The sequence below is a fragment of the Macaca fascicularis genome, chromosome 8 (genome assembly GCF_037993035.2).
Source record: "Macaca fascicularis isolate 582-1 chromosome 8, T2T-MFA8v1.1".
NCBI classification, from domain to species: domain Eukaryota; kingdom Metazoa; phylum Chordata; class Mammalia; order Primates; family Cercopithecidae; genus Macaca; species Macaca fascicularis.
Genome location: NC_088382.1, coordinates 6,845,054 through 6,857,054, shown reverse-complemented (window position 1 = coordinate 6,857,054; position 12,001 = coordinate 6,845,054). Strand labels below are relative to the sequence as shown.

The 12,001-nt window shown below is 39.5% G+C and overlaps 1 protein-coding gene and 1 pseudogene across 2 annotated transcripts in view; one reads left to right on the top strand and one right to left on the bottom strand.

The window, feature by feature from the left end:
• Positions 1 to 12,001, bottom strand: part of MCPH1 (microcephalin 1) — a 240,996-nt gene that overhangs the window by 168,590 nt on the left and 60,405 nt on the right. For both annotated transcript variants that reach the window (XM_045397815.3, XM_045397817.3), the window contains exon 10: positions 2,795 to 2,832. In XM_045397815.3, the coding sequence (XP_045253750.2) occupies positions 2,795 to 2,832 (38 nt within the window). The remainder of the gene's footprint in view (positions 1 to 2,794; positions 2,833 to 12,001) is intronic.
• Positions 6,392 to 6,897, top strand: LOC102144595 (adenylate kinase isoenzyme 6 pseudogene; annotated as a pseudogene).

The following is a 12,001-nucleotide window of genomic DNA, read 5'->3' as shown; positions in this document are numbered from 1 at the left end:
ACAGTGGCTGGGCCGGGTAGGGACAGAGCCAGCATCAGAAACCAGGCCCCTGGCCGGGCGTGGTGGCTCCCGTCTATAATCCTGGCACTTTGGGAGGCCGAGATGGGCGGACCACGAGGTCAGGAGTTCAAGATCAGCCTGGCCAACATGGTGAAACCCCGTCTCCACTAAAAGCTACAAAAATTAACCAGGTGTGGTGGCACGTGCCTGTGGTTCCAACTACTCGGGAGGTTGAGGCAGAAGAATCACTTGAACCCGGGAAGTGGAGGTTGCAGTGAGCCGTGATTGTGTCACTGCACTCCAGTCTGGGCAACAGGGCGAGACTCCACCTCAAAAAAAAAAAAAAAAAAAAAAAGGAAACCAGGCCCCTGACATCAGACCAACACTCTTCCCATTGGCACAACAATTTGTTTTTCAGGCCTATTTGAACCTGTCTGTGCATGCTCAGAACCAAGATCCTCACTTATTTTATTTTGAAAACGTAACATTTATTGAGTATCAACACACAGTTTTTCTACTAAAAGGGGAAAAAAGACCCTTTTTATTAAATCATCAGATCAAATCTGGGACCTATTTGTCACAAAGCTCATGACCATTACCGCTTCTCTCCTGCTCTGTCATTCCCTTAATACTTAAAATATCCTTTAAAAAAATATATTCCTTCCATCCAACTTCCTTACCAAACAACCCTCAGTTCTTTCCTCCCTTTTATAATAACCTTTCTATGCCTTTAGTTCTGACATTGGTTTTCTCTCTCCCAGAAAATTTAAAAAATCCCCAGTGAAGGGCTTTCTAAGCCACACTGTGATATACACAATAACATGGTGAAACTCCGTCTCTACTAAAATCACAAAAAAATTAGCCGGGCGTGGTGGTGGCCCCTGTAGTCCCAGCTACTCGGGAGGCTGAGGCAGGAGAATGGCGGGAACCTGGGCGGTGGAGCTTGCAGTGAGCCAAGATCGCGCCACTGCACTCCAGCCTGGGCGACAGAGCGAGACTCCATCTCAAAAAAAAAACAAAAAGAAAGAAAGAAAGAAAGAAACATCTCTCCTCTCCAAAAATTATATTCCAAAGAGGAAGACGTTATTGTCGACTCTTATACAGACTGTCTCTAACACTCTTCCTTCCAAATGATGGTGTTCCTTAGTTTTATTTTATTGTTCTGAGACAGGGTCTTGCTCTGTTGCCCAGGCTGGAGTGCAGTGGCACAATCATGGCTCACTGCGTTGTTGATCTCCTGGGCTCAAGTGATCCTCCTGCCTTATCCTCCCAAGTAGTTGGGACTATAGGCAACTCACCACCAAGTCTGGCTAACTTCTGCATTTTTTTGTAGACACAAGGTTTTGCTGTTACCCAGGCTGGTCTTGAACTCCTAGTCTCAAGCAATATGCCCACCTGGGCCCCTCAACTCACGCCCCTGGGATTATAGGCGTAAACCAATGCACCCAGCCTTCTTAGTTTTGTCTCTAGTGATCTTAGGTATGTCCATCTCAAGACCTGTTTCTTTATCTGTAAAATGAAAGGGCTGAATTATATCATGCTTTTAAATTCTTAGAGATCCTTAGGGTAGAAAAGATATGTGAGTCAAGATCTGGGCCTCATCACCACTTCAACCCGAGAATCTGTGCTTGAGTCAAGAAAAATAATTAAATTTGGAAAAAAATAAAGGCAAAAATGATAAAGGAAAACAAAAAGTAAAAACCTCTAAACCAGACACTCCCTAGAACTCCATCCTGAGGCTGGCAGCTACTTGCTGGATGTGCCAATAAGTAACGAGTGTCTCTGCAAGGCACAGCTAATCCACATAAAATCAGAATGTCCAGGTCTTGTTCTTAACTATCACAAGAAGTCTATGTGGAGAAAAAAAGAGTAAGACATGAAGATGGCCTAAATGAAAAGTTTTATTTTTAAATCTTGAATGAGAAAAGAACTAGTTAACTAGTAATTTTTTTTTTTTTATTTTGGAAAAATACAAAGACTTTAAAAAATATTACACATATATTCAATATTCACTTCTGTATTAGACTATTTAGGATGTTCAATATATTTCATAATATATTTACAAAAATTTTGAGTGACCCCCTTTTTCACTATGTAATGTATGGTATTCGATGATCAATCCTTTTATTTTTAAGCCACCGGCAGGAAAAGGATCCCACTACTGAAAATGTTCTAAACGTGCCCCTCTCTGCGGCATATTTTTCACTGAAATGTTCCAATGTTTTGATGGATGTCTTAAAACCTTAAAACCTATGATTGATATCAAAAACATGGTTTTCCCCTTTAAACAGGAATTCAAAAATCTGTTGCAAAGAATATAGTACTGTATTTTTGTTGGATGTTCTTTGTTGTGTTAAATGTTTAAGGGAGATGATAAGAGCATGCCAACAAGCTATTAACCCTTCCACAAAACGCACAGATAGCAACTTTCATACTGCTGTGGAAAGCTTTCTGCTGCAGTGTTGCTTTAAGACCTTTAAGGGAAATGTTTTGGTCAATGATGTTCCACTTCTTGAACATTCATGAAGTTATTTGGTATCAAGCAAGCAAAAGAACATCAAAATGAGCACACACCTCTTAATGCTGCCTAAACAACCCCAGCATTTTCAAGGCTAAATTGCTCACATTTGGTACATGTTTAATTTTCAGTGACCTTCTAACTCAGATATTAATTTTGTAAAGTAAAAGTGATACAGGAACAGATTGACAAATTGCCTAAAGGCACCCAGAATTACAGTATATGAGAGAAAAGGTTAACATTTTACAATGAACAGAAATCAAAACAAGTACTTACTCAGATGGCATGCTTGTCATGACTAATGTTCTTGTTGGCTAGAGATTTCAAACAAGAAGGAACAAAAAACAGTCAAAAACATAAAAAATATTTTTCCCACAGAAATAAACTTTAATAAGTTTTTTGAAAAGTTACATCACTTAAAAATAAATATTTAAGCATATATCAAAGAAAAAAAACTTTATATTCCTGGAAAAAACAGCCCAACTGATAGAAACTCAGATACTATCCCAAAAGCAATCCAAAATAATCCAGATATGAGGTACAAGAGCAAAAAAAAAATATTTCCCCCAGGAATCTGTTCCACTAGTTAGCCAGCAGACCTCCAAGTGTGTCAACGTCTTTACACACTTCAAAGTGAGAAAGGGTAAAAAGGGCATTTTTGTAGACTCGGGTAATAAGGGCGTTTTTGTAGACTCGTCAGCCACTTTTCTCAAGACTTCTAGGCAACCTCATTCTCATTTCAGACACAGGTGCACAATAATGCTTGTGCTTCTCTTGCACCTGTCAAGCAAATCCCCCACACACAGAAGCATGGATAATGGAACTTATTTGTTGTGTTGACATCTGCTGTTAACTGGAATTGAAAAAAAATTTTAAATGTTTAATTTTTTTTTTTGCTTATCTAAGAAATGCACGCTGAATTGCATAAAATGTAAATGCTATAGAAATATATAATCAGAAATACAAATTTCCTGTAATTCCACCAGCTAGAAATGACTATTGTTTAACAATTTGGTAGTACATTCAGCCAAATGTTCACTCTATAGGAGTGTGTGTATATGTATATGCATGCATATACATATATAAACAAAAATGAATTAACATTATTCATATACGTTTGTAATTCACACTAAATACTTCAAATGTAACCAACTGTGCAGTATAACCAATTGTCTTGAAAAGTCAATGTGAAGTAAATGAGAAGGAACAAAAGGCATTTGAAGGACCCCAGGGCTGACGAAAATGACAGACATGAAGGGGTTTGTATATTATATACTTGGGGAAGGACTGCTGGTTTATACAGATCTTGTCTCTGTTGGGTGAAAGATAACAGAATCTGATTTGCTAGTATTTTTTGTTTGTCTACTTTTCTACTTTGGCTTCAAAACAATTAAGAATTTCATGCTATCAGGAAGTAGACATCGGAATAAAATTTTATATTTCTGCTTTTATGTTTGGCCCATGACTGAATTTTTTTTCTTTTTCTATTTTTTTTTTTTTGAGATGGAATTTCGCTCTTATTGCCCAGGCTGGAGTGCAATGGTGCAGTCTCGGCTCACTGCAACCTCCATCTCCCGGGTTCAAGCAATTCTTCTGCCTCAGTCTCCCAAGTAGCTGGGATCACAGGCACCCACTACCACACTCAGCTAATTTTTGTTAGTAGAGACAGGGTTCCACCATGTTGGCCAGGCTGGTCTCGAACTCCTGACCTCAGGTGATCCACCCACCTCGGCCTCCCAAAGTGCTGGGATTACAGGCGTGAGCCACCGCACCTGGCCTGAAATTTTAGAATTGAGGCTTATAAATTATCTGTGTCTGTTTGTATGTCTTGTATTGCAGAAATGCCACTGTAGTAAATACTTACAATTTTATATACCTTGGCATCTATTTTGAACATAAGTTTAACTTTCTCATACCAGAAACAGGGCTTAGTTTCCCTCAACAGCTTCCACCTGCCACCCCCAGTCCTCAATGTGGTTGATCCAGGATCTGCCTTATGCACCTCCTCTTTCTGGTGACGACCTCTTTAAGGGACAGTCTACCTGGCCGGCCCTGCCGGCCCCACACCCCTACATGGACTGTGGAGTATGCCACAGTGACCACCTCTCAGTTGCTATGTGATCCTGAAACTCATGACTGCCTGTTTTAAACTCACCAACTAAAACTCCCTGCAGGAAACCTGCTTGGACAATGCCCTGGCCCCCAGTAAAGGTGTTGGCCCATGGGTCCCACTCTCTCTTGCTCTATGCCTGACACTTCATTCTTTCTTCTTGTGACCTGGGGATAGAACACTGCCTTCCCAACTCATGGCGCCCTCCCTCTCTAGGATCTGGAAGTAATAAATCTTGGAACTTATTTCCTATCTTGGTGGTGTGTTGAATTTGCACATTCCATCTGAAGAACCAGGGGCTCTCCCAGGCTGCCTGGGTTTTCCCCGGGATGCCGGGGAAGAACACAAGGGCAGGCTCTGAGCACCAGAGCGATAGTCAGGCAGTCATAAACTGAAGAGGGGTCAGAAAAGAGCCACAAGGGCGTCTGCCAGGATAAGCACATTTTCCACGCGAGGAATGCCTGATACCGGACCAGACCACAAGGAATCAGGCTGTCCACCAGGTAAAAGGAGTGCCCGTGAAGGGTACCCAAGTAAACACTTGTGCCCTGTTCCCCAGCATTTTCTGTTAGGGCAGGGTCGTTAGCTGCTCTGGTACTGGAAGCCCAGTGTGGCAGGGGAGCTTTCAAAGCAGCTATTGTCTCCCATCCTGGGATAACCATCACGAGATGGTCTCACCAAATGAGAATATGATCGCTCTTAAGGATGTTCTGTTCTGACTGGCTTGGAAATAAAGAGGCACCTATAAATTGAATATTCCTAAAATTCCCATAAATTAAGGAAATTGAACTTCCAATAATACTTTCAACAGACTAAAAAAAGTATTCCTATAGAAACATAAATGTTTTAAGAATTCAAGTTCACATATTTAGGTAAATCTTTGGCAAATGAGATTAGGTGAATATTTGGGGTTTAATAAAAATAGTCATGTCTTCTATTAGTTGTCAGCATTAAGTATTATTATTATTATTATTTTTTTTTTTTTTTTTTGAGACGGAGTCTCACTCTGTCGCCCAGGCTGGAGTGCAGTGGCGCGATCTCGGCTCACTGCAAGCTCCGCCTCCCGGGTTCACGCCATTCTCCTGCCTCAGCCTCCCGAGTAGCTGGGACTACAGGCGCCCACAACCGCGCCCGGCTAATTTTTTGTATTTTTAGTAGAGACGGGGTTTCACCGTGGTCTGGATCTCCTGACCTTGTGATCCGCCCGCCTCGGCCTCCCAAAGTGCTGGGATTACAGGCGTGAGCCACCGCGCCCGGCCATTATTATTATTTTTTAAGATGGGGTCTCTCGCTATGTTGCCCAGGCTGGTCTGAAATTCCTGGTCTCAGCAATCCTCCCATCTCGGCCTCCCAAAGTGCTAGGGTTATAGGCATAGTCACTGTGCCCAGCCAGATTACACATTGTTATTCTACTTGTGCATGTTCTTACAAAAGCTATACAGATTTACTGATCAAATAAGTGAACGTTACTCCTACTTAAGGTTTAAGACTATGAAAAAAATGTAAATTTGTGCTTAACCAAATTGAAGCATTAATCTCACAAACCTTTTTCAACAATAATTTTTAAAATTATTTATTTACTTTTGAGAGACAGGGTCTTGCTCTGTCGCCCTTGGGGGGGTGCAGTGGTGCATTTTTTTTTTTCCGGAGATAGCAAGGTGAACCCATTGCATGTTAAAATCATAGTAATATTATGAAGTTAGTTTTGACCCCACAGACTCCCTGAGTTCAATCCTAAAGTGTCAGTTTGCTCCAACTTTGTGATGGAAACATGTCATAGAAATCCAGGTACACTAGGGTTTGGTAAAACCACATATCAAAATCAGAATCAGGATTGAAATACATCAATGTGGATGATTTAGCTCGAGAAGAGCAATTGTACGATGGCTATGATGAAGAGTATGATTGTCCCGTTTCAGATGATGACAGAGTAGCTGATGAGTGAGATAACCAAATGAGAGAATGTGGAGTTATCGTTGATTACCACGGTTGTGATATCTTCCCTGAATGCTGGTTTCATACAGTTTTTGTGCTGAGAACAGATGCCAACGTACTGTACGAAAGACTTGAAACGAAGGGTTATAATGAGAAGAAACTGAAAGACAATATTCAGTGTGAGATTTTCCAAGTTCTTTATGAAGAAGCCACGGCATCTTACAAGGAAGAAGTCGTGCATCAGCTGCCCAGCAGTAAACCAGAAGAGCTAGAAAATAATGTAGATCAGATCTGGAAATGGATTGAGCAGCAGATCAAAGATCATAATTCTTGACTTATAAGACTAGCTACTTTACAATCACTCTTGCTGATATATCTCTGCAGACATCATAGAAATTGTTAAAGTATCAGGAACACTTTATTAAAATCGTGTTGCGGGACTAGCAGGCGGATAGAATAAAGGTTTATGCCTGTGTTTCTTTTTCTCCATGTGAAAGCTAAACATTTGAAATACAAAAAATATAGCATTATCAAGGATTGAGACAAAACTGTCATTTCAATGCTTAAATTGCTAAAGAATAAATAAATCTGAAGAAACAGGTGGATATCTTTTAAGTTTATTACAGAAAAAATGCAGATGATCTCTTAAAATAAAGACTAAAGATTTTTTAAAAAGAGAAAAGTTTGCTCAATATTGATGAGCCCATTTCTTTGGTTTACTGTTTACCACATTCACCTAAAAAAAATAAGGGTTTATTCTTTTTTTCTGTACAATTGGCTTAGATTCCAAAGATTCTGTGTTTTATGAGAATAACCTTCTTTGGTTTATATTGACTTTATTATGCCCTTGAGTATTCAAGAAATCCTGTCTCTTAGGAAAGAGCTAAGATTCTTTACAATCATGTTACCTCTGTGTTTACTTTTAAAATCTTTTACAGTCATTTCGATGAAATAAGTAGTCAAATATTGTTTCTAAGTTACATGAGCCTACTGGAATCAGGTATTCAAAATTTCTTGATAATTTTTGATATTTTACCTTCCCCAAATCAAATCCTAAATGATATATTTTGTACTTCAAACTGTCTGAGGCCGGGCATGGTGGCTTATCCCTATAATTCCAGCACTTTGGGAGGCCGAGGTGGGCGGATAACCTGAGGTCAGGAGTTTGAGACCAGCCTGGCCAACATGGCAAAACCCCGTCTCTACTAAAAATACAAAAATTACCCAGGCGTGGTGGCAGGCACCTGTAATCCCAGCTACTTGGGAGGCTGGAGCAGGAGAATGGCTTGAAACCCAGGAGGCAGAGGAAACCCAGGAGGCAGAGGTTTGCAGTGAGCTGAGATCAGGCCACTGCGCTCCAGCCTGGGTGACAGAGTGAGACTCCATCTCAAAAACACAAAACAAAACAAAAAACTGTCTGAGATTCCCCAGACATACCTGGAAAATAACAAGTATTTGTGCTTTTACTTTAATAAAAGACAGATGCTCAAAATAATCAGGAGATCCATTTGATCTGTTACTATTGATAAGTTATATGGGGACAAGTTGTCAAATCAAAAAAGATACTTAGCCAGCCCTAGGTTAAATATATGTTATTAATATATAGGTGTTTATGTCCCCTCCAAACTAACCCTCTTTATGTGACATTCTTTGTTTATTCTAATTATATGCTTGGCATATTCATTGTGTGTTATGTCTTGGGACTATTTTGTTATATCTGAAGATTTTTTCTGTAAAGATTATATTCTTCCATTTTTATAAATTAGATGTAACATCCACTGTTCTTTTAAAATAAGGTTAATTATGGTGTTTCCAGATGCTGTATCTAGAACTTTTTTGGGTTGACTCCATTTTGCATACCATAACTAACTTTACTTATCAGTTGCCAATACTCTTGTAATGAACTCTCGATAAATTTAGTTTTGAAAATTATCAGTAATATGATAACCACAGCCATTTCTTTTGTCACCTACAGATTTATATTTTTCTCTGACACTTCCCTGATCAGCATCTGCAATCAGTTATAGGCCAGAGTGACTTACCTTCGACCAAGAGGGGGCTCTTTTAGAGCCCCGTGGAGAAGAACCATGCTGGGTACTTTTGGGTACAGGCTTCTTATGGCATTGTCTAAATAATGCTGAGACCCCACCAAGGGAAGAGGATTTCTATAACTCTCATTGAGAAGCAGAGGGATTCACGAGACTAACCCAAGATCAAGTGGAACAAAAATTAATGACTAGGCCCAGATGAACTACTGAAGGAGGACTGTGGCTTTTGTTTGCAGTGTTGTTGCTATTTTAATGCTCTATATTCTGGATACATAAGGGACCCTTTCTCTTCTGCCTCTCTGTATCTCGTAACAATTCAGTCCACTGTGCTTTTATAAACAGAAAGGAAACATTTGGAAATGGTATCTCACTATCCCTGCCTGATCCCTCCAGAATTGTGAAACTGTAATTGAGTATCCTTCTTTTCAGGGCAATATAATTATTTGCATAGATTAAAAACAATCCATCTTCCTAGTTACCAGGACACAACTGAAAACAGTGGCTATGCAACCACGGCCTTTGCTGGAATGTCATATTTGAGAGTGATATTCACTTACTCAGAAATAACCAGTCACCTAAGTCCTCAGGTTGATTTTATGGCACCAACGCTTACAAAGCCCTCTTGGGGAAACAAGCCTGGTACCTTGCTTACGGTGTTCTCAGCCTTACAGGTGAGTAAGGAAGGTCACTTTATGGTAGGCCCAAGATCCACTGAGTATGTTGGGCACCCCAAAACAAAAAAGGCATTCCCCCAAATTTATAGGCACTGCAGGTGAAATCTGAAAAAAAAGACCTGCGATACTTAAACTGTAGCAGCCTCCATTGTAAGGAGATTTAGAGAAAGAGTAAGACGATTCCCTTTGGAATGGTATGAGCAAAGAAGGACTTTCCTAATTGCTATTTGGATGGTAGAAAAGATACCACTTGGTTTATATTCATCTTATAGCAGCAACACTACTTTTCTCCTTCAGTTTGAGACAACACTCCTTCAGTTTAACAACTGTATCTACATTTTCTACTAAAGCTTATAATGGTGGAATAATATAGCAACCACAAAGTGAAGGTACTGCCTCTGATTCTTGTGGCATGGCCACTGGCAGGGCATGGTTTGGAGACCCACAAGTTTATGTGTATTCATGAGTTACTCATGGGTTTACTTGCATTCATGAAACACGAGAGGCAGCAAAAGCATAAAGCATATATCTTAACATTTTAGTTAAAAGAATGAGGATCTCAGAGCCGGGCATGGTGGCTCACATCTGTAATCCAGCACTTTGGGAGGCCAAGGTAGGCAAATCACTTGAGGTCAGGAGTTCGAGACCAGCCTGGCCAACGTGGTGAAACCCCGTCTCTACTAAAAACACAAAAATTAGCTGGGTGTGGTGGCAGGCACCTGTAATCCCAGTTACTTGGAAGGCTGAGGTAGGAGAATCGCTTGAACCCCGGAGGCAGAAGTTGCAGTGAGCGGAGATCGAGCCACTGCACTCCAGCCTGGGCGACAGAGCGAGACTTTGTCTCAAAAAAAAATAATAAAAAACCCAAAGTATAAGGATCTCAGAAATGAAAAAACATGTACAAAATTCTATTATATGGACAGCTCCAGGAAGCTGAAACCTTTATCTTATTATTAGCAATATGTTAATATGAGATATTACTCTTCCATTCTTCTGGACACATCTCACAAATTTAAGTATGTCAAGGTATCTACTACAGAATGCCTACTACAAAGAAGAAAAACAACGCTTTTCTGTTTTTAACATTGTTATTCAATGACAAAAAAACATGCAGGATTCTTTTTCTTAATAGGAAAAGCACACAGTTAGGCGCATCCAAAGGCAATCAGAGCAAACGTGAAAAAGGTGGTCACGTGAAATAATCCACTGACCAGTGAGAAACAATAACCAACATGAAACACTAACTACACAAAAGAATTTTCTGAAAGTTCTAAATGAATAGAGATGAGGGAGCGGGGAGAGACAGAGAGAAAGAGTATTGAATGGATGATTATTTGGGAAATAGTAGAGCTGATTTTGTTTTAGTAAGACCAGAGGTAGGTCAAGTTAAACAGATATACTCATTTTCTTAGTGATAAATAGAAACATTTAAAAAAAAAAATTCTTTGAAATCTTTTGGGTTTAGGTATCAGCTCTTTGGTAAACAGTGAAATTAATTTTCCTTAAGAATAACTAAAAAAAGGAGATAATCCACATATTCACAAAGATTATTAACCTTGTTCATGACCAGTATAAACCCATCTAAATATATACAGTACTATCAGAATCATACATTTACATAAATTTTGACTATAGAGGAAATTAAAAAAAATAAAATCCAATATGAAAAAAGATAAATTCTGGAAAAATGTCTTCAAATCCCATCCTGAGGATATTATATGACCTAGATCCCTGGCAGCTACATCATGTAAAGCACCTTCAGAAAGACTCAGTCTGTGGACCCAAGAGACCTCAGATCTTTAAATGAGTAGCTTATTAAATATAATAATAAGCTATAACATTAAATATAATAATGTTGATATCCCCCATTTTTAATTTTATACATTCTGTGATCTAAAGATGGGTTCAATGTAAAAAATTGAGACTAAAATCTTTAACTTTCTTTTTTGTGTGCTTATTTTTGAGACAGGGTCTCACTCTTGCCCAGGCTGGAGTACAGTGGTACAATCATGGCCCAGAGCAGCCTCGAATTCCTGGGCTCAAGCCTCCCTAATAGCTGGGACCACAGGTGGCCACCATCATGTCCAACTAATATTTTAAAAACTTATTTTTAGTAAAGATGAGGTCTCACTTCTTTGCCCAAGCTGGTCTTGAACTCCTGGCCTCAAGCGATCCTCCTGCCTCAGCCTCTCAAACTGCTGGGATTACAAGCATGAGCCACTGTGCTCAGCCTTTAACTTTCTTATAGTAACAGTTTCATAATTTAATTGTCCTTCCTTATATATTTTTTCCCTTATGTGGACTGTGTTTTACTCAAATTCAGAGACTTTTAATATTCAGGTTGCTCTGTTTTTCTAAAAACTATAATACCTTTTCTGAACAGTCTCAAATAATACAGTAATAGTGATCCATACAGCACCAGTATCAGTTTTCAATACTTACTATGTTAAATATTTTTTTCTAAGTTTCATAGCAAAAAAAAAAAAAAGGTACCTCCAAGTAGTTCATCATTAGTGTCTAAAGTGTTCAAACAATACATCTGCACCACCTCAATTAAAAAGATGTTTCATCTAGCAAACTCGGTATCTAACACTAAAGCTCCCACAGGGTCTACACATGCACCCAGCTCCTTGCTCCTTGTGGAAGTCACTGGGGACCCCCAACGTCAGTTCTTATTTTCACATCATCCTCTCCAGGAAGAGGGGCTGGGCAGGCA